The sequence below is a fragment of the Podarcis pityusensis genome (assembly GCF_964106645.2).
Source record: "Podarcis pityusensis genome assembly, chromosome: 11".
Taxonomy (NCBI): domain Eukaryota; kingdom Metazoa; phylum Chordata; class Lepidosauria; order Squamata; family Lacertidae; genus Podarcis; species Podarcis pityusensis.
Window position 1 is genome coordinate 22,982,028 of NC_138036.1, and position 23,281 is coordinate 23,005,308.

At 43.4% G+C, this 23,281-nt stretch overlaps 1 protein-coding gene across 2 annotated transcripts in view; it reads left to right on the plus strand.

Annotated features, from left to right (window-relative positions):
* Nucleotides 1-21,472: 21,472 nt before the first annotated feature.
* Nucleotides 21,473-23,281, plus strand: part of MAP3K1 (mitogen-activated protein kinase kinase kinase 1) — a 63,719-nt gene continuing 61,910 nt past the window's right edge. The window contains exon 1 of one of the 2 annotated variants that reach the window (XM_080972258.1): nucleotides 21,473-22,118. In XM_080972258.1, the coding sequence (XP_080828384.1) occupies nucleotides 21,538-22,118 (581 nt within the window). In that variant the 5' untranslated portion in view covers nucleotides 21,473-21,537. The remainder of the gene's footprint in view (nucleotides 22,119-23,281) is intronic. The other variant, XM_080972257.1, reaches the window with a different exon arrangement.

The window sequence follows — 23,281 nt, forward strand, 5'->3', positions numbered from 1 at the left end:
AGAGAGACATTTCTAAGTTTGTCTGGCAGGGCAAAAAGCCCAGAATTAAGTTTAAGATATTAACTGATGCAAAACAAAGAGGGGGCTTTGCCCTGCCAGACTTAAAGTTGTATTATGAAGCCGCAGCGTTCTGCTGGCTAAAAGACTGGCTACTTCTTGAGGACACTGATGTGTTGGATCTGGAAGGGTTTAACAATGCTTTTGGATGGCATGCATATTTATGGTATGACAAGGTTAAAGCAAATAAGGCCTTTAAGAACCATATTGTCAGAAAATCATTGTTTAATGTCTGGACAAAATATAAAGACTTGCTGGAAAATAAAACACCAAGGTGGCTTTCACCTTTGGAAGCCAAGGCCCGAAAAAGACCCAATATGGAGGCTAAATGGCCAAAATATTGGGAAATACTAGAAAAGGATGGAGACAATTGGAAATTGCAGAGTTTGGAGAAAATGAAAGACAAAGTGCGAGATTGGTTACATTACGCTCAGATTAAAGAAGTTTTTAAAAATGATAAGAAACTAGGGTTCCAGGTGGAGAAATCGAAATTAGAAACAGAATTGTTAGAACCAAAGATTAAGGTACTTTCAAGGATGTATAACTTGCTGTTGAAATGGAATACACAAGATGAAACGGTTAAATCGGCTATGATAAGGTGGGCACAGGACATTGGGCATAATATCATGTTTGAGGACTGGGAGAGGTTGTGGAGCAATGGATTGAAATTTACTGCATGTAACGCTCTGAAAGAAAATGTAATGAAAATGATTTATAGATGGTATATGACCCCAGTCAAACTTGCCAAAATTTACCACCTGTCTGATAATAAGTGTTGGAAATGCAAAGAGTGTGAGGGAACATTCTTCCACCTCTGGTGGACTTGCCCTAAAGTGAAGGCGTTCTGGGAAATGATTTATAATGAACTGAAAAAGGTATTTAAATATACCTTCACTAAGAAACCAGAGGCTTTCCTTTTGGGTATTGTCGGCCAAGGGGTGGCAAAGAAGGACCAGACATTCTTTATGTATGCAACAACAGCAGCAAGGATACTTCTCGCAAAACATTGGAAAACTCAAGATCTACCCACACTGGAAGAATGGCAGATACAACTGATAGACTACATGGAACTGGCTGAAATGACCGGCAGAATCCGTGACCTGGGAGAAGAGAGGATTGAGGAGGACTGGAAGAAATTTAAGAACTATTTACAAAAGTATTGTAATTTGAGTGAATGCTAAACAAGATGCTAGATCAAAATAACTGAGCACCACTAAATTTAGAAGTTTTTAAGAAAATAAGTAAGACTGTGAAATTTAGCTCCTTCTGAGAATTATAAGATTATGAAATATAGAAGGGATATAAGAATTTAAATAAGATGATAAATTGCTGACAAAATGTTACAACGATGAAAATGGGAGCGGGAGATGTGAGGAAGTCCAAAGAAAATGTGAAAATATGTTAAGATCAATGTTACATTGTTTATTATGTTTATTTTTATTGTAAAATTTAATAAATTGCTTTAAAAAAAAAAAAAATAAAGACGCTGCTCTAAGTTTTCAGCTGAGCACTTGTGAATTTTGAGGCAGGCCGATCGCCTCTGGCTTGGGCTGTGAGCCCAGTTTTTGGGGTCACAAAGGGCATATTCCCCAGAAAGAAATACTTTTTTTTTTTAAGTTAAGAGGGCTTTTTCCACAGAAAGTAGTGAGCAATGAGATATCCATAACTCTGTTTATGACTCAGTGCCCTGAGTTCTGTTATGAGAATTATATCAACTTTATGAGCGTAGGCTCTAACACTGTCCTCAGTGGCGGAGATTTTACTGTGAGATGAGGGGGAAGGGCAAGAACCACCACGAAGTTTAATGACATCCTCTTGGCTATACTCAGGAATAAATACCAAGCAGCAGTGTATTTCAGGAGCATATGTTGCTGTTACTTTTATTATACTTCATAGTAGCTGGTATTTACACAGGTTGATGCTGCTCATCCCATTTGGCACCCCCGTGGGCAACTTCCAAACCTTCATAGGCAGCTTCCAAGGGGCATATTCCAACTAAGCAAAAACATTCAAGGTGGATGTCAAGGAGGGCCAGTAATGAAAGTGACCTAGGGCTGAAACCCAGCTGTTCTTCAAAATGTTAACTTCTTTTAATTTTGCAATGCAGTTCTCCAACCGAACAATATGTACAAAAATACACACATTAGAGAAAAAGAAAATCCAGAAATGCATTTATATTGGGGGGGGGGGAATGCTTGGGGAAATGTTTATATTAGTCAAAACTGCATACAAAACTTTATTGATAAGGAGAAACTTACACTCAACCGCTGACTGGTTTCCATGAGGTTTCTTTTAGAAATTAAATACATTGCAAATTGCTGCAGAAATGTGGAGAACCAAATTTAAGATTGGGAAAATGGGAAGGTTAGAGAATGAAAAGTGATCCACCCATTCCTAGGGGAAACAGCCCTGGAATGATGGTATGTGGGTGGAGAGGGAGTGCAAAATAAGGAAAAGTCCTAGCCAGTCAGTTCCCTCAGTGACCTGCCACTTAATCTTTGGTATTTGTCTCAGGGGTCCTCAGGACTAGCAACCTTGCACCACCGGGTCTGTCAGGAAGGTGACAGAAAAATTTGTGGGGATCTCTGGACTTGGATCTCTTCAAGCTTCCTTACACCTCTCTTCCTGGCTTGCCAACAGCAACTCCACTGTGAATGATAGGATAACATAAATGTGGGGAAGCCCTGCTCTTTCCAGTTGGTGGCCCCACTCCTTCCTGCCACGCCTTCTAGTAAGATCAAATTAGAGAAAGCCTATAGCTCAGTGGCAGGACAGATGCTTTCCATGCAGCAGGTGCCAGGTTCTATCACTGGGTTGGAAAGTCCTCTGTCCAAACTACAGAAAGCACACTACCAGTTTAGTGCCTGTTTTCCTGCTGCCCTGGTGTGGCAAATAGCAACTTCTATTTAGACTGGGGAAATAATGTGGCGGAAGGATCAAATGCCATATTCTCTATCAATGCTGCATTGATCAAGACTGGACTCCTAGCTGCTTTGAAGGGGGTTTTTTTTGGGGGGGGGAGCTGGAAGATCTTGTCACAAGTCTACCACATCACATCTGTACTAACCCTTAAACTGCAAACTTTATAAGCATGTCTGAGGAGTGCTAATGCTTTGGAAGCAGGAAATGGAAAACGACAGTTCTGCCAAGCTGAACAGGTACCTGTATTATTCATTTATATACACCAAGGGATGCAATGTTGGTTTCTGGAGCGTACGGAGGGAATAGCATATGCTGACACACTTAAGAAATGCATTCCTTCTTGTTCTAGTCACGCAATGCTGTTATCATGAGTAGCATGGATAGAAGGCATGGTGAAACATATATATGCAAAGGCAGATTTCATGCAATAGAAGGGAATGGTTCTTCCATGATGCCGTATTATTGTTGTGGTGGCCACTAAATAAATGGCTTAAAGGTGGAGTCAGTGAATTAAAGAATGCAGTCCTAACCATGCTTGCCCAGGATTAAGCCCCATTTATTTTAGCAGGACTTATTTCTCAGTACCATGGGAGAAAATTCCCTTTGGGGGTTCAGTTTGGAGGCTCACATCAAATCCCCAATTCGTCAGACTTTATTCAGTAATGCATTAACAGACAGAGTCCCAAAGCGGCTTTGAGATCATTTCTACTAGCACGCATCCTTAAAAAAGAAAAAGAAAAAAAGACGTAACCCTGGCTGTTTCATCCTCCAGCTAACCACCTTCTGCCACCCCAGCACTTCATCCAACAATAGTCATTGAAAATGCTTATTCAATCCAATATTTTTTTGCTGTAGGTGCACAGCCCTCCTTGCACCTTGGCTGAAGTTGTTTCTCAGTCAGCCTTACGTTCCTCATAAACTGGATCTTACCAGTTTCGTGGTCAGGCCACACTCTTACGTAGTGTGGCCTCATTGAAAATGGGTTTTACAGACTTTCTACCTCACTAGGCACAATTAGGATTGTGCTGTTAATTTGCTGATGACCAGAAATGCAAGCCTCCATGTTCACTTCCTACTATTGTTTCTGCTCTGACGTATACAACCTATTGGGAATTAATATTGCTCGCCTTGCCTCATTTCTGAACTTTAGTGAGGGTTTTCGCGATCAGTGTTGAAATACCATGCTAGATAACATGTTCGAATGAGCAGGGCAATTCTCAGGTTACCCCACTTTCTACTGCATTGTACCAAGGGCATTCACATCATGGCCTCTAGGCTGAACCCCTGCAAGTCAACACAAGGGTCAAACATGCCTCCACCTGGAAGCCAGCCATTTGGCATCAGTGTGAAGAGACCACACACACATGGGGCTCCTCCACATGAGTTCTAGTACATGTGGGGAATCACTTATGCACAGGCATCTGCATGCACACATCAGGGGAGGGACACTCAAGGTGTGTGGCTTGGGCAGGATCCGTAGATGCATTCCTGCTGCCTAGTGCATGCATAAGTGGAACATGTGTAGAGGCATGAGTGAACTCTTCCTGGATGAACCTTGTATTTTGCAAGGCATAGATGACCCAGCAAAAATAATGTAGCATTTTTGTGGCCAGAAGCAGGCAGAGGTATCTATTTCCAAGATTGTTTACCTGATGATTATGACAACATGGAATAGCTTAAAGTGGCAAGTTTGCCACATTTACCTAATCTGTACTTGTACAATTCTGCTCAATGCCGTGAGATCTCAGTGGCAAATTCATTGGCTTTTTCACTAGCATGCTCCAAATCCCTTTGTTCGCTTTGCGGAAAACAAGTCTACCTGTTTTCCCTTGAAAGCTATGGAAGGTGAATAAACAATGAGAGGTATTCTTGGACCCATTTTTCAACCTTTTCTCGGCTATGCTGTTAATTGTTTACTAGCAATTGATGTGAATCTGTGATATGCTTATACAAGTCACTACACGTACTGAAAATACGCTAAGCAGCAAGTGACGCAAATGCTCAGTAACCAAGTTTGTATTCTTATCGAAGATCAGGATTGGGCCTGCTTACCTTCTTTGTGTTGCAAAACTCTTCTTTCGTGACATTTTACCTCCTCTGTTCTTTTATTTGCTATCTTCTTCATCCCCCTCTGTCTCCCAAAGCAGTGGGCTGTGTTTTTAACATCCTGGCCTGCTGGAGACCCTGAGGCAGGCTATTGTCTGGAGATCTGATTGGATCTGATAGAGTGCTGTCTCCAGCACAAATTGCGCGACCCTTCTGTTTAATGTAGGCTACAGCTCCATGGAGTTGCTGCTATCGCTTCCTTTGCAATCACTGAAGAATCAGCATCAAATGATGTGCTTGCAGAATGTGTAGCATAATAGGCCTTGTCGATGATTTGTGTGTGTTTACGTGTGTGATTTGGCTTGGGCACATCTGCTATTAAATCCCACCGTTTCCTAAATTATATTCAGCAGCAGCTCATACTCCCTCCAGCAAAACAGAATGCACAAGCCAGAAATTAATTACTTGACCTGAATCGACTTCTTGAAATTTGAGTTTAATCTTGGGTCCTAAGATATGGTTGGAAGGCTAAGCTGGCTCCGTGATGGAAGAAAACTGGAATATAACTGAAAGATAGCAGGGATTGTTTGATGAAGAAGGGAGCTAGCTGGGTGTCAGGGCTGAGCTGTAGGTAGCTTGTAGATGGGAGCCAGGAACCAGGAACTTAGCTAGGAGCCAGAGCCAAGGAGCACACAGTAATGCATCACAGCAAAACTCTCAGCCCAGTTAGGAAGCTGTTTAGGGCTGTTACAGTCTAGGGGCACACAATGGCAAAGCTAGGAAGGCAGGGGTGGTCTAGAGTTTAGGAGTACTTCGCTGCTGTGGGCGATGCTCCCATATGTTGCTCTCATACTCACCGCATGAGGCAGGCACATACATTGTCCTAGGTTTCTGTTTTTAGTCTGGATAGCTCCAGACACTGGGACAAATTGAGGGTACATTGATAGTGCAAATGGGAGGCAGTTCTTGCTCATGATGCAGGGCCTGTTTCAAAGGAGGATGAAGGCAACCCATCACCAGTACAAACCTATTCACAGACTCTCATGGTGTGACACAGTTACATAAATCCACCAGGTATGTCCCCATCTGTCTACTTCAGATGGAGTCCTACCTGGTCAGTTTATGAGCCCATTGTGGACCTTTGAGGGTGCCTAGATCAGATCACATGGCCTCTAGCACTGGTCATACGGGTGTATGCTAAATTCAAACGTTAAACTAATTAAAAATGTAATGCACACTAAACATAATCCCATAAAAACCGCCACACCTCTGGCACTGCTTTTTGTAGGCATCATAGCCTTGGCAGTTTTCATGTATGCCTGCAGCCATCTTGGTTCCCAGCCAGGCCTGTGAGCCAAGGAACATAGAAATGGCTTTTTAAAATAAAAATAAAAAACCCTTTGAGCTGCACCCACATCATGCAAATTCTCTTGACTGTTCACAGAAAGCAAGCTCCCAGTAATCCCCACAGAAGGTTCTTATCACTGCCATACTCATCTTATGCATCCACTGCCAATTTCAGCTAGGGTTTTTGTTTTGTTGTTTAAAAAATATGTTTCAAATATCATGAACTTTAAGAAGATAATCTGAAAACCCTGCACCCATCACTTATAACGGCTCTTACTTCTAGGACTGGAAATAGTGTTTCAGTACATTCAATCTACTCTGTATATGGGTCACCAAGTTGCAAAATGGATGCTGATTTCTGAACAGCAAATGGGCATTTGTGAATAATTGCAGACTTGTGTTTAGAGTTGACAACATTTCCCCTCACTGGATTCTACTCCTTTGCCTTTAATTTCAGCTGACACAGGTGGTAATGCTCCTTTCTCTGTTGTGAAAAGCTTCCCATACTGACTTCTGCCTATCAAACATAAGAGCATACCAGGGCGGGCTTTTTTCCTCATCAATTGGCAGCTCCACTTGTTATATGCCTGGCTATGCACTGATGGCAAGAAATTGTGTTTCTGTATAGCTACATGCCTTTATTTACCTTTCACATATAATTTAAAACAATGCAAGAAATGGGGGGGAAGTTAGCTTTATTACAAGAAGTTGTCAGGCTGGTGCTTTGTATGAAGAAAATGAAATGATGATGATTATTTAGGCTACACTCCTTTACATTTTTTTCAGAAATATAGATCACAGCCCAATGCTTGACCTTTGTTTTGAACATCCAGTAAAACACAAATGCCCAAGCATTTAGTTGTGCAGACAAAAACTCAAAAAAAGTCTTTAGAAGACTTTTCAATTAATGTCATTAACCAGAATGTATATAAGCCTGGTATTCACATTAGCTATGCCCTACATAGCCTATATAGTGACTGTGGGTTATCACAATGACAGCTCTCTTTCATTCCATTTCTATACATAACTATTTTGCCAGCTCCATCAAAGCACTAATAAAACTTCAATCCTACTTCTCCCTACTTGCCCCCACACCCAGTGTCCACATCACCTTTCCACAAGATATTGGGGTTGTGGTCCTGGCAATTACTGGTAAGCTTTTTTCCTCACATTTAATATTTTTGAGATTATTACATAATACAGTTGTACCTTGGAAGCTGACCAGAATCCATTCCAGAAGTCCGTTCGACTTCCAAAGTGTTCAGAAATCACGTTCGACTTCCAAAGTGTTCAGAAATCAAGGCACGGCTTCTGATTGGCTGCAGGAAGTTCCTGCAGCCAATCAGAAGCTGTGGAAGCCGTGCCGGACATCGGGTTCCAAACGAACGTTCGCAAACTGGAACACTCACTCCGGGTTTGCAGCGTTCAGGAGCCAAAACAATTGAGTGCCAAGGCTTCCAAGGTACGACTGTATTGGTATTGTTTAATGTTCTTGAAAACTGATTGGGTCAGTTAACATATTCCATTTTGTCTTAATGAAAGAAGCAATCTTGACTGTGCTATAAACAATTGTGGACCTGAATACTTTTCCCATTCTACTATACATTCCTTAGGATGTAAGTACCATTTTTGCTGTCACTTTCTGATACTTAATCCTCCCTGGATTGACACATTTGTGTCCAAAATAGATTGTCTTTCCAAAGACCTTTGCCTTTAGTGATCATTACAAAATAGTTCCCACAAGACATCCACTGGCACTGACCTTGTTTGTGATGTCATTGAAATTTCCTCAGATTTTTCCTTTCATAATACCGCTATCCCAGAATACTTTTGGCCTGGCCAAGGCTTTAGGCATGCCCAGTAGGATTTTTGACAAGCTGACCACAAAGTGATTTTGAAAATCCCGTTTCAAAGCGGACATGGTGTGAGGAATGTGTTCTTGGCAACAAAATATGCAATGCTTGGGTAGATGAATATGCCTTTATTAACTTGGAAACATTGGTGGAGCGCTGCTGAATGGGAAACACAGGGTGGAATTAAACATCATGAAATGATAACGTTCTGTCAGCATGCCAGATGGAACAATCCCTCTTCTCCCTCATGTGCTGTTTTCCGCACCCCTTGAGATGATGGGGGAGGGCTGAATGAGGGGAAGAGAGAGGGTGGAAGCCCCATTGTGCAAACAAAAGTCCTTGCGCTGCATTTCCACTGACAGGACTCATTAGGTGAACCCCGTCCACTTGCTCCAGGTACCTCTAGGTGTGGTGGAATTAGTTATGCAATTCTTTGGATACTGATCTAAAAATTGTTTCTGATACTAACTGTCCTAAATTGCTTGTCAACCAAACAGTAATGGAAGAGGACGTAGTGACTGAAATTTTCATTGCTATTTCAGAGTTAAGATTGGGTTGCTTCTTAGGCCCAAACTACAGGCTATGTAGAGATTGCAGAGGGGCAGATTGTGGAAGGTTATATGCAGTCAAATGTAACTGTGCATAATTGTTAGTAAAAAAGGGGGCGTTAAGGACCACAGAACTGTATGTTTCTAGAGAAGGCATGGCTAGATTACACCCGTCACCTTCGGGAGGGAGGAAGTATTGTCTGTTCCCTATTCCCCTTTCTCTCGCTCTTCTTCCTTTTGAACCATGTAAGCTGAGCAGAAATCTGAGGCTGGAGTCCCAGATTTAAACCACATGTTTGAGACTAAATTCTGAATTTTGTTAGCAGAAATACCTTGCCTGTGTTGTTTCTGCTGTAGCGTTGAATGATACATAAGTGAGACCTTTGATTACTGTAAGTAAAACATTTAAATTTACTCAAGGTTGTGGTATATTTACTCTGAGAGGGGTAGAAGCTGGGCAGCACAATTTTAAGTGCTTAATACTTGGATATTTAAAGGTCTAACAACCTATATTTCCCACACTGCAAATGCTGCATAGATCTGTGTTGAACTCTGCTGGGGGCTGTTTTGGCTAAAGAGTCAGTAAAGCACCATGTTTGTTTGTTTGTTTGTTTGTTTGTTTAATTCAGGCAGTAGCCGTTTTTTCTTTGTAGTTCCCCACATATGTGGGACTTTGGGAATAATTGGTATTCACTAGTAATTTCTCAACACAGATGAATGCTAATATGATGGCTAAAGATCATGCTGTTTTCCTCCAATTAAATATTCCAGGAAGACATGGGTTTGGAACTAAGAGAGAGCCATGTTAATCAACATATGTATATTTACATTACACTTTGATAAAGATTGCCCTGAGTTGCTGATTTTGCTATTTTGTGATGCAATATGGTTTATATAATTTGGTGTTGGATGATTGTGTGTTTGCACAACCTCTTCACATAGCAATAATTAACAGTTATGAACTATAGTAGATGATTACTGTTGTATTTTAAATTACTGCCAATTATCTGTAGAAGGGGGGCGGGAAATCTGGAAAAATGCTTCCTGTGAGACTGCAGACCAATATAGAATACCTGTATAGAATGATTTGCGGTGGTTCCAGTCCTACTTGGATGGTCAACTCCAGAGATTGATGCTTGGGGAGTTCTCCTCAGATCCTTGGAGCGTTCAATGTGGGGTTCCTCAGGGTTCCATTTTATCCCCTAAAGTTTTAAATTTATTATTATGCACCACTGTTTTGTCCAAGGCAATCAAAGAGTCTTATGTTAATATGTGAAAATTACACATCCCCCAGAGAGCTCAGAACAACACAGAAAGGCTATTCATAGAATATATTCAGAACAACTCTTTTGGGTGGTGGTATCTCAACCTAGTTTGTTGCCCCTAACCAGGAGCATGTGACACCTACCCTCGTGGGTGTTAGGCACTCATACTTTTTTTAACAGTAAGTTATATCCAATGTTATTCATACGTAGAGCAGACCCATTGAAATTAATGGACAAGACCAACTTAAGTCCATTGATTTTAGAACTTAGATATAACTCGGTATGTTGTATTGTTTTAGTTTTATCACTTGCTGCCCACTTTTACTATAGCTGCTTTATTTCTTAACTTTATCATTTTACTGCTGTATACACTGTTCTTTTAATCTCTTATAGTTTTATGGTTTGTAATTGGTTATATTTGACTTTATGACTGTTTTAGTTTGAAAGGAGGGATGTAATATTTTAAATAGGCCACAATAAGCCCTGGCAGGCAGGAATGCTAGGCTGAGAGAGAATGACTGGTCCCAGTTTATCCAGAAAGCTCAATGGCCAAGCTGGAATTTGAAGCCAGGTCTTTCCAGATTAAAACCAGTGCTCTAGCCACTTCATCACACGGAGTCCGCATACACACTAACCAGTTTGTAGCACAAACATGTAGTTTTCCCCACTAGTCTGGAATAATTAATGCTCACCGTAAACATGCTGCTGTCAATCTAGATAGATTCTAGGCCCTGACACCCACCAGGACTGGGGTGATTACTCAATATGCATTTGAAAATCCTCCCCTTAATTGGGTTGTCCATGCTTTTTTGTCCCCTGCACATGCCCCAGGTGAATGAAGAAGGAAGTAGTGATTGTGATCTTGGTATACACCTTGTTGTTGTTGTTTAGTCGTTTAGTTGTGTCCAACTCTTTGTGACCCCATGGACCAGAGCACACCAGGTACTCCTGTCTTCCACTGCCTCCCGCAGTTTGGTCAAACTCATGCTGGTAGCTTCGAGAACACTGTCCAACCATCTCGTCCTCTGTTGTCCCCTTCTCCTTGTGCCCTCAATCTTTCCCAACATCAGGGTATTTTCCAGGGAGTCTTCTCTTCTCATGAGGTGGCCAAAGTATTGGAGCCTCAGCTTAACAATCTGTCCTTCCAGTGAGCACCTACCCGCAGCAGCATCATCAGGCAGATTTGGATACACCCCTCTGTGCCAGGACCACCTACATCTGTTTTCATTCACTTTCAAATGGACAGCCTACAGTATAACCTGCAGAATCAATCTGCAATGAGCTTTCATTTTCAGAATGAAATGAATTTCTTAATAAAGTGTTTTCCAGGGATAAAAAAAAATAAAAATGCAATAGATCTGGACAGCCTGTGGGCTATGTAGAAAACAAACCAAGTACTCAAGTCCCCATTGATTCTAGAATAAAATGCCATGTGTACACAGGCTGACATCCAAAATGCTAAAATGAAGGAAAGATCTCTTTAATTGAAGAGGATCAGGTAAAACACTTGTCCCATGGGAACAATGAGACGAGTTGCTTTGTTCCAAAATGCCAAGTGCCAACATGCACTTGTGTGGCAAATTTCAGTCTCTACAGGCAAATATTTAATTCACTTTCCTGGACTCCGCATGAAGAGTTGAATGCAAGACATCAATGGAATTCATACTTGCGACCTTCTAAATATTTAAGATCAATCTCTTTGGTAGAAGCTTACGGTTAAACCTACAGACTGCTTTTGTTGTGTTTGCTCCAGAGAAGTAACCAAGATATGACTCTTGGAATACTCCCCATATATACCAACGTTAAATAGATTGGTAAAGGGGTTGGATTTGTCAAGACCAAAGCAAGCGCATGAGGCATGTAACAAGCACATTGTGGTGTGAATGTGTCACATTAGGAAACTAATACATTCTCACAGGTTCGTGATCTGCTTTTGTTGCTAAAGGTGAAGGCATCAACCTTTCTGCTTAGATACACACATCAAGGTGTTGAATGTGACTAGTGGCCTGGGCGGACATGCACAGCCCATCTGCTTCAAATAGACACAATAAGCAAATTAAATGGGAACTGGATTTGCAAATTCCCATCTGGATATGCAACTGCATCCACCATCAGTTGCATATGTACTTTCTAGTTAGCAAGTTTGTTTCTGGGGTAGGGGGTGCTCCCTTGCAAGCTTGGGACAGTAGCAATTCTCAAATACATGCTCTTACTTAGGGTGGCCAGCTAATTATTTATGGTTAGCCAGAGGCAAGGAAGGAGCAGAAGCAAGCAGCTCTCCATGCTCTGTGGGGACGTTTGGAAATAGTGGGGTGGGGTGTCACCTGACAGACTTCTCAGTTCCCTCCTTCAAGTACAGCTCAGCACTGCCTTGACCACTTGACCCTTTTCCTGGATCAAGCTCACCTGTGGTCTCATAGTCCTTGTTCCCCTTTGACTGGACTCACCAATAAGTCTTCGTGGGGCGAGTTTCCACTAGTCATTTTTGCTTGCCAAAGTGCACCCCCAAATGAAAAAATAGGGTGAATAATAATTTGCCCCTGCTCTAATTCTGCAGCATGTACAATCTAACTAAAGATTTGGGATATGAAAGAGAGCTCAATTGGTAAAGACAAAATCTAAACATGTAGACAGTTGAGCAAGCAATGAGCTGGCGTTGGAATAGCTTCACTATAAATGATGTTCGTATTAAATAACCAAGAGCTGTTTAAATGGTGTCCTTATTTGGGGGAAAGGCAATGACAGCCTTGGCCTTGCAGCCAGTAAAGATTCTGGCTGTTGCCTCTAGCCTTTATCTGTTCAAAAAGCCTGCTGGTTCCATTTCCGTAATCTCTGCAGGTAGCTGTTTGAACTACTAATGCAATGAAGCAAGAGGGAACTGACATAGTCTTGGCGTGAAAACAGTGCATGATGGAGCAGGCACTAATGTTGCTGCTGGGTTTACTTATTCTCCTTGACAGTTTTGTGGGCCTTGGTACTTAGTACATATTCAATAGTTTTAGGAGAGAAATCATGCTGTCATTCTGGATAGCATTTATGAATAGAGGCAGTCCCAAGTTTGGGTCCAAAGCCAGGATTCCATTTGGGACCATCTGGCAGGTTTATTTTCAAGGGATGAAGTGATTACCATAGTCAGGTAGCAAAGTGGAATCAGTGTCTGAGAAGGCTGCTAATTTTGCATGGCAAGGCTCTAGCGTCAAGGTAGATGCGTCAGGCAAAAGATGGAGCAGAAAGCAAACAAGTACAGAAACAACCACCCCAAAATGAAAACTAGCCTGAGACTGAGATTTTATATAGGATTCTCAAGCCAATCAGAAGTTTAGGATGAAGAACAGTCAGAAAGTTAGGATGAAAAATATTCAACTTTCTTAGCATTCTACACATATTTAGAGCTATAAATGTATTTATCTGTTTCATTTGCACCCTGCTGTCGTCCCAAATAATTCAAAACAGTTGGGTTTCTTTTAGCCTTACAACAATCATGTGGGACAGGTTAGGTGTAGAAATAGCATCAGTGAGTTTCATACAAAGGTTTGTTTCTGCTTATGGCCCCAAGGAATGTGATTCTAGCCCAATCAATGCCAGAATTCATCAAGTAGATTTCTTAAGTGTGATAGTATGGAATTAGGATGCCAGATTTAATTGTGAGAGTTGTTGAGAATACCAAGTGGCACATTAAGTGCAAAATGTATGTAACCTAATATATATTAATGTTCATACTGACTGGGAGAAGGGTTTTTTTTAAAAAATAATTTAACTTATTTGTTCGATTTAGAACTGCAAATTATATTGTGGTAACCCTGACCTGGGATATTTGGTGAATGGCAGGGTAAGAAATCTAGTAAGTAAATAAAATAACATTTTGCAAACAAGGTTAACTGATTTTACAAAACCCTGCCCGGGGAATGTTGCAGAACTGTCACTTGACTGGAAACAATATTAGAAGCTGTTTCATGTCCTGTGTGTGATATGCGCTGAGGTCTGCTGCACTATGCAGCTGGTTTTTAGCCTACAACCATAGTGCGGCTCACCACTGAGACTTGGCCTAATTTCTATGTTTACTGCTGCTTGGGTGTCTGTGCTTTCCCTGCCTTGTTGTCCTGTGGATGCTGCAGCTGCTATTGGTGGTTGTTTGTTCACTGGGCTGTTCTTGCCAGTGTCAGCAGCAGGATCAAAAGGGAGCAGCTGGAGGAACAGAGAAGAGGAAGAACATTTTTTTCTGAGAACTGTTTTAGTCCTTCTTCCTTAAAGCACTGTTGCTGGGATTGTAGCCTGTTATTATTTAGATTGCAAGCACTACAGAGATCTCACTGTAGGGGTGGTTCACAAGTGCATTTGCTTTTCTCAATGCCATATCCCTTGATGACTTGCAGGTGAAACATGTGAACTGTTTGCACTGAGAAATATTGTGCTTTAGGTGATGTCAGGTTTTTTAAAAAAAAGTTCTGCCTTTGGTATTTGGATGTGTGATGGTTGCTTCACCCATTCAGTATCATTTAGTGCTGCAGTCATTCTCTGATTAGTATGCATATATGTAGGAAGTTGCCAAGGGGTTGCAATAGTAGCAAAGAAGGGGAAGCATCCTGGAAGACAAGCAAGCATCTCTCCACCCCTCCTCTCCCTCTTCCCTAAGCATCCCCACATCCAGAGGCTAATAACATCTCTTGCTGATCCATATCTGCCATGTTGGTCAGCACAAACAATACTTCAAGATCAGCCTTTGCAAACTTCCAGATATTGTTGAACTACTATTACGTAAACAATTGTATAGATTGGAAATACTGAAACAGTGACCATGATTAGTGCCATCTAGGCTGAGCACAAGCCATCATTTTTAAGAGAGCTGGAAAATGGTTTGAGTGAGGATTTACTTCCCTTCCCTCTTCTTAAAAACAACACTAGTTTTTAGCTGGGCGCTACCACCAGGGCTTCCATTTGATGTGGCCATCTACTGCAGGACTCCTTCAGAATTTCCTGGGTAGATACAGTATGTCTCATCCTACTTCATAGTAAGACAGGAGGGCAGTAGGTTTTGTTGAAACCAATGGACTTAATACTAAGTAAATGTATGTTGTACTGCAATCTCAGTGTGCTCCTGAATATAACTTTCTCTCCACAACTGCCACTACATTCCAAATGTTGCCTGACACCAAGCTTAGGGTGCCGGCGAGAGGCTTATGTTACCCAAACAGCCCTGGTTGTCGCCACTTGTAATTCAGAGGGAAGTTACACACTGGAAACTGTTTAAAGTTTCATGTTACACCAAGGTACTATATTTGAAGTTTAAAACAACCAGCTGGAGATCAAGAAACCGAGAGCCCCCTGTGACTACATTGTTTAGGAATACACTAAGGACATTGAGAATGAATGAATTCTCTGCACATTGTGGAATCGGTCCCAGAGTAATGCAATGTTTAGGTCCGTAAAAGTTGTTTTTGTGATGTGCAAGATGACATGGTGTTGGTGAAAGGCAAGCAGACCTCCAGAAACACCCAACAATTGGTGCAGCAAATGTGAATCACTTATCTACAAGAATCCCGCCCCATATGTAAGAGGACCAAGGAGAGAGGACATCAGGGCACATTTTTTGGATGTCATGGTTTCTGACTGCTGAGGTAATACTGTAAGACCATGTGAGTAACACTATGGGGCCCAGGAAGGAGGATTACAGAGGTAGCTATCTACCAGGCTAGTAATTTCATCTGCTAGGATGGAAATGTGCTGTCTGAAGGTTTCCTTCCTGAATATCTATGGTTCATAAATGTTAATCATCCCACTTCTAATTGGTGGAGTTCTGTGTTGCTCTTTCCAGTCTCTCTGCCTTTCAGTAAATGTGTGCTGAAAGCAAAGAGTAAGGTTACCATAACTTCCGTTATAAAGCTTCGGTATGCTGATGATAACGTAGTGTGTGCACACTCAGAGGATGACCTCCAAACCATCCTAAGTATCTCTGCAGAAGCTTATGAAAAGCTTGGCCTTTCGCTCAACATCCATAAAACCAAAGTGCTACACCAACAGGCAGAAAACAACCCCTCTGCAATGCCATAAACCCAACTCAATGGTGTAATGTTGGAAAGTGTCAATCACTTCTCCTACCTGTGCAGTTATCTTTCCATAATGGCTGACAATTATGGAAACCCAGCACTGCCTGAGCACTTTGAGTGCAGCTTTCTCCTGATTGAAGTGCAGAATGTTTGAGGACCAGAACATTTGCAGGGAAACCAAAATGCTTGTTTACAAAGCTATTGTACTACCAACCTTACTGTACACTTGTGAAACATGGACCACTTATAAACGCCATCCCCAGCTCCTTGAAAGATTCCATCAATGGTGTCTCAAAAAAATTCTACATATCACTTGGTAAGACTGGCAAACTAATGTCGGTGTACTGGAAGAAGCAAAGATCACCAGTGTTGAAGCAATGATTCTTCAACTTCAACTCTGTTGGACTGGTCATGTTGTGCAGGTGCCTGATTATCATCTTCCAAAGTAACTACTCTATTCCAAACTTTAAAATGGAAAGAGTAATGCTGGTGGCAGTGGCGGAGCTTCATGCTCTGGCACCGGGGAGAGGAGAGCAGGCGGGGGCGGGGCTGTCGCCTGCTGGGGGGGTCGTGTCCTGGGGCGTGGTGCACCGCCTGCAGGGGCATGGCATGCATTCTGGGGGCAGGGCATGCTACCTGCAGGGGACAGCCGCGATGGCACCCTACCGGGATCGCACTGCTGGGGGCGGTGCGCTCCCCCCGCACTCCTCTTCTTCCGCCAGTGGCTGGTGGTCAACAAAAGAGGTTTAAAGACTCTCTCAAGGTGAATCTTAAAAAATGTAGGGTAAACACCGACAATTGGAAAACACTGGCCTGCAAGCACTCCACTTGGAGAACAGCCTTTACCAAAGATGTCATAGGCTTTGAAGACGCTCAAACTCAGGACAAAAGGGAGAAACGTGCTAAGAGGAAGGCACGCTTGGCAAATCCACACCATGATATCCCACCTGGAAACGTATGTCCCCACTGTGGAAGGACGTGTGGATCCAGAATTGGCCTCTACAGTCACTTATGGACTCATTGTTAATACCGTGTTCATGGAAGACAATCTTACACAGCTACAAGTGATCATCAGAGAAGAAGAAGCTGGTATGTGTTTCCCAACCCCACCTCAGTCTCAGCAGCCAGTCAGCTTTTGCAGTGGTGGAACCAGTTGAATAAAAGGTTTGGCAGAGATCTACTGGAGCACAATGGCAGGAACATTAAGAAGACAATTAACAGCATGGCCACGATCTTTTAGGGACCCTCCCTGCAAGGTATTGGGGAAAGAATGGGAAGGTTTTGTTGATGCCATGGTGCCATACAGTATTTTTAATATATATATATATAACAGAACTGTAGCCTTTATGCCAAATCATTCCAAGGCAGATTTCCGTGAGTTATAAAAGTCTGTTAATCCTACCATCATTTACATCTGCTTAAAACTGCAAGCTAAATAGCAGGCTATGAAAAATGTATCTAACCCTTTCATTCTCATTCTATTTTCATTTTGACAAAATGGTAATAACTACATTAAAATTCTGGAGTAAGATATCGTAAATTCTTAAATGTAGATTATCATTGTTAAATCATGCAGAACCAGTGGTGATTTTTAAAGACACATTCCTTTAAAAATGGGAAAATATTGAGATAAGGCAGATAGTTATTTACTAGAGCTGAAGATGCTTAACTACGGGCTGGAATTTTAAGTACAAATGCTTGCAAGGGGAAGTTACATTTATATTAATACAACTTAAGGAACACAGAGCTGTCATTAAACCTGTGTCATTTTCCCTGCCTCTATAATATGCGGTAAAATTTACCCCATATATTTATATTGTTATCTTATGTGGTTCCTTGTCTCAGCTCCACATTAGCTGCTATCCTCAGGAATAGAGAAATGTATGGCACAATGACATCAAAGTAAGTAACTACATGCCATTATTGCAGAGACACACTCAGTTGGATATATTCCATTTTTGGCAGCAGTCCCTAAATTTGTTGTGAACACCCCATTGACGCCTGCCAAGGGTCTTGCTTTTCTTAAAAAATGAGGTTTTTGTTTTGTTATTGTTTAATTGTGGTTGCCGTTGTATTTTATTTCTTTTGGTGTGTGTGTAGTTTTTATGGGGGGAGTTCTGAGCATCACCAGTTTTGCTTTGTGAGATGGGTCTCCCCCTATTGTGTGGGCAGGGTGGTCCCTCCCACTACCTGGCCTGATCACCTTGGCAACGCCTCCCCAGGCGGGATTGGGCAACTGACTGAGGTAGGTGGAGACCTCCAGGTATCCCACCTGAGAAAGGCGAAGCCAAGCCTGTGCTAATGGTGCCACATAGGGTGCAGGGGTCTGCGCATGACCACGCAAAGGGCACCCCCCATTTAATGTGGGGAGAGGTCATTGTGATATTTACAATAGTGTATTAGGTTTGTGAAATGGGTATTTTGTGATACTCACAACAGTGTGTAAGGTTTCCAGATATGCCCCTGGCCCAAAAAGGTTGGGGGCCCCATCATAAAGTAATGTTCTGTCCTTATTTCCATGAAAAAATATTGTTTTTCAAACAACAATTAACCAGTATTAACACAAGTAGATATAATAATGATATAAAGTATATACAATATAAAGTAGCTATATTGATTCAGTGATTTTTTTAAAGATAAAATCTGTTTCTTCTGTACAAATAGATTTCCATTATTTTCCTGTAGCAATCAGTTTTTAATTCCCCTTGCTTCCATATGGTCAGCTAAATTCTTAAGCTTCAAAGGGTGCTTTATACTGCATGGAAGATAAATTACTTTAGAGTAATTTCTGATCAGAGTCAAAATCAATATTTTTCAAAGACAGATAAATGGAAGCTATACATTTCAGCTAAGCTATTTTTCAAGTTGTTTTATATTTGAGGTTTTGGTGGAAGGAACTCAGTTGAATATATTCCTCAAGATTCCAGTTTACACATTTTTTTATCTGCAAAATATTACACTTACTTTAGGAGCTGTCTAAAATAAGAAACCTACACATTTTTTTAAAGTTTGTTTTGACACATTGATTTGCAAATGGAACATGTAAATGACAGAGAAGCATTATGATGCTGGATTGCCCATGTTGTTGACAGTGGATGCTTCCAGGATGTCACTATTTTACTGTGCAGTTCAATCATATTCTGGCAAATTGTGGTTGCACACTTAAAGTGGATTTGGCACTATAATGCAAGAACCCATTTTTTAAACATATCAGGTTTTTTTACAGTAAGAAAAGCGTCTGGGAAATGTACTGGAAAGTGTAAGATATTGCTTGATAGTGTCACATAACCTCCTGCAAACAAATCAGAATGAATGCTCATGGAACAGTTACCATTGCATAACCTCCCTACAAACCTGGTGTAACAAATCAGGATGAATGCTTAATGAACAGGTCGTTTGGAAGTGATCAGTGCTGATCATGGGAGCAACTTTTTCACTTATTAAATATGTGAACGACTGTGGCAGGCAAATGGGTTGGTCCCTTGTTTTTCCAAACAGTAAGGCTAAGGACAAATGACACACACCTCATCACTGTTTCTCTGAGCAGATGGGAGAAAAGGGCAGAGGAGACTATCAAATGACATTCCAGAGAAACTAAGAATGGGATTGGCATGCGTAACACTCTAATGTTGCATTACATGATTGCTGAGTTGCAATGTCAGGATGCCACTCTGCCTATTCATGGGTTTGTGCAGGACTTGTCAATGACAGTGGGCTCAGCAAAGTTCAAGGATGCAAATCTAATAATTAAAAGGAGTGTGTGTCCTTTGATGTATGGTGGCTGAGAAATTACAAAATTGTTGGAAGATATTTAAGATTTTTACCCTTGGTAAAATCGAAGGGCCTTTCATGTCATTAGGAATAACAATGACTCATTTGTTTAGCATGTTTACTCAGAAGTCAGTTCTATTTGAATTCAAGGAACTTACCCCAAGTAAATGTACACAGGACTGCAACCTTGCAGTATAAACCTTTATCTTAGTCTAATGTAAGGTTACCAGACATCCCTGTTTCCCGGGGACAGTCCCTGGATTTACAAATCAGTCCCCATACAAAATGTATTGAAGTTGAAAGTGTCCCTGGATTCACTGAAAAAAATCTGGTAACCTTAGTCTAAAGGCATGAATGGTCTCAAGCCCATGTTGTCAGATGCATGAAGTAAAACCTTAGTTGGCATTTATGTATCTGATGAAGTGGGCTTGAGTCCACGAAAGCTTATGCCATGAAACATTTATTAGTCCTTAATGTGCCACAAGACTCTTTGTTGTTTTTGCTGCAAAAGACTAACAAGGCTACCCCTCAGAAAAAACCTATACATATCTGCTCAGTAAATTTGTGTTCATTTCAGTGGCATTTACTCCCAAGTAAGTAATGGTCTTACTCCTTTTCTGTTATGATGCTGCATATCTACCACCCATAAGGTCAAGCTATATAGCTCCAGAGCAAAAAAACACTGCAAAACAAAAACTTTTTAAAAAATAGCGGGGGGGGGGGGAGAGATACAATATTGTCCAATCCTTGAATAGGTATTGTGAGAATGATTTTTATATCATGAAACTTATACACCACTCGCTTGTAAAAACAAAACAAATAAACAAGCCTCAAGGGTGGTTAAGAAAGAGAAAAGCAAAACTAACTGGGGTGGTACTTGACTTCCATAAAAGGAAAAGGGTGTGAGGCCAAATGCAACGCATGCAGCAGAATAGAGTGGCAAGAGCCCGGAGGTGATGGAATGGGAGGTGCCGCTTCTCACGTGCAGGTGGGGGAATTCCGCATTTGGAAATGGAAAGATTATTTTAAAAGAGACAGACAGACAAACAAACGCCTGGATGTTGATATTTAGGAGATATGAGAGAGAGAGAGCTAATACAGCTCGTCGTTTGAGTGATACCAACAAATACACACACACACACACACACACACACTATACAATACTATATATATTATATATATATTAATGGGATTGCAGGAGTCAGCACCCTCTTCCCTAATGTTTTAAAGCAGGGCGGCTGACAGAGCCAGCCTGGCTGTGGGAAAAGGACGAGGAGGAGGAGGAGGAGGAGGAGCAGCGCTTGTTTTTTGTTTTTCCCGACACGGAGCTCCCACAGCCAAGCCAGTACCTGGCCGGCCTGAGGCGGCGCTGAGAGAGAGGGGCAGGCCCGGCCGCGAGGCGCGCCTCTCCGCTCCCTGCCGCCTACCTATCGCCTCCTTCCTCTCTCCGTTCTTCCCGCCCCCTCAACCTGGGCCCGCCCAGCCTGCGCTCCTCGCGGCGCTACGCAGCCTGCGCAGCCCCGCGCCGCTTGCGTGCCAGCGGCCGCCGGGCCGGGCCATTCTCCCTCGCTCTCTCTCCTCTCCCTCCCTCCCCGCCCGCTCGCGCGCGCCTCAGAGAGCCCGGTGCGACTGGCTGACGGGAGTGCGAGTGGTGTGTGGGATGTGATGCGAGCCGCCAGAGAAAATGGCGGCGGCAGCAGGAGGAGGAGGAGGGTCGGCTTCTGCTGCTGCGGCGGCGGCTGCTGCTGTGGCGGCTGCGAGTCGCATCTCCTCCTCGGTCGGATTATCGTCGAGTAAGGAAGCCGCCGCCGCCGCCGCCGCCTCCGCTTCCCCTTCCTGCTCCGTCCCGGCCGCCCGGAGCCCGAAGTCTGTGAGGAGCGGCGGGGCTGGGAGCGCTGGAGGCGGCGGCGGCGCGCTCCTGACGAGAGACCCGGGCGGCGGCGGCGGCGGCATTCGGGAGCCTCGCTCGGACTGGAGGCGGAAGCAGCTGCGCAAAGTGCGGAGCGTGGAGCTGGACGGGCTGCCGGAGCCCGCCGAGTGCCCGGAGCTGCCCCTCTGCCTCTCGGGAGCCGCCTCCTCCGCCGCCTCTTCCCCGTCGGCCGCGCAGCCGCGCTCGACCCCCGGCAGCCCCGCGTCCTCCCCCAGCCGCGGCTTCCTCCTCGCCGGCTCCCCCGACGCGCCGCTGCCGGACGCCGCGAGCCAAGCTGCGGGAGCTGGCGCCGCCGAGAAGACCGTGGAGCCGCCGCCCCCTCCGGGCGGAACAGGGTGAGTGTGGGGGTCTGATTTCGGTCGGGGCAGGGCAGGGCGGTGACACTTGAGAACGGCGGGATCTCCCCCGGGCATTGGGCTGGGCCTGTGGGGAGAGGAAAGGGCAGGTGCCCGAGGTCTGCGCGCAGGCTGCTGCACGGGAAGGAGGCGTGCAATGCCCGGGCGCGTTTGCAAACGCTCGCGCTGAGCCGCCTTGCCTGCGGTAACTTAAAACTCGTGCAAGCTGCACGGTGAGCTTGGGCTTCGCCAGGAAAACTTGCCAGGGGTCGCTCTCGGCTGCACGGCCGGCGTGCAGCGCTGCTTCTTTCCCGGGGAAAGCATTGTTTTGGCACCGTGGCTTTTTCCTCCCTCGCTACCTCGGTTGCATTTCTTCGTAGGTACCCCCGTGCGCGCCCCCCCCCCCGGTTTTTCGCTCGAGATCGTTGGTGTTGCAAGTGCTGGGAATGTGTGGGCGCTGCGGGGCTGAAGGCTGCTTGATATTTGCCCAGCGACTGCAGAGAGGCTTTGAAGTTTGAATTTGTCCTGCTGCTGGTGGTGGTGGAAGAGGAGGAGGACCCAGGACCGGATGTATCAGCCATTCAGTTGCAATGCGGTTAAACCCGCTAATTCTGCAGGCAGTTCTTTTCGCTGTGGGCAGGAGGATCCGGAGTTGTGGGGGGAAGTTGCTTTAACGTGCGTTTCTATTTAAACAATATTTCGGCTTCGTTGACATGCATATCATTTAGCAATCTGCTCGCAGTTTGCAATTCCCTGGAGTTGCCATTCTTGATACTTAAGAACCACGATAGCGTTTCTCTCCCCCCTCCGCCCCCCGGTGCATTGTTCCACCTCATTGCAGCTTGAAAATGCGGAACTGTCTTTTTATGTGGGTCTTCTTAAGAGAGAATGCAATGTATAGACATGCATGCCTTATTCCCTATTTGTGCTAAGAAACTTGCATTGCGATGTCAGGTGGCTCACGTTGTGGGAGATTGTGAGCCATGTTTTGTTTCAAGCGTTGACATTGCAAAATGTACCCTGTTCTTATTCTAGAGAGAGAAGCGCAGGTTACGGCTGTGGCTATTAAAGTAAAAAGCACAAGATGGTTGGAGTGCCTTTTAATTCATAGCTGAAACCATTCAGATTTCCTGTTGCAGTTTTAAACCGTGTAGCCTTGCTGC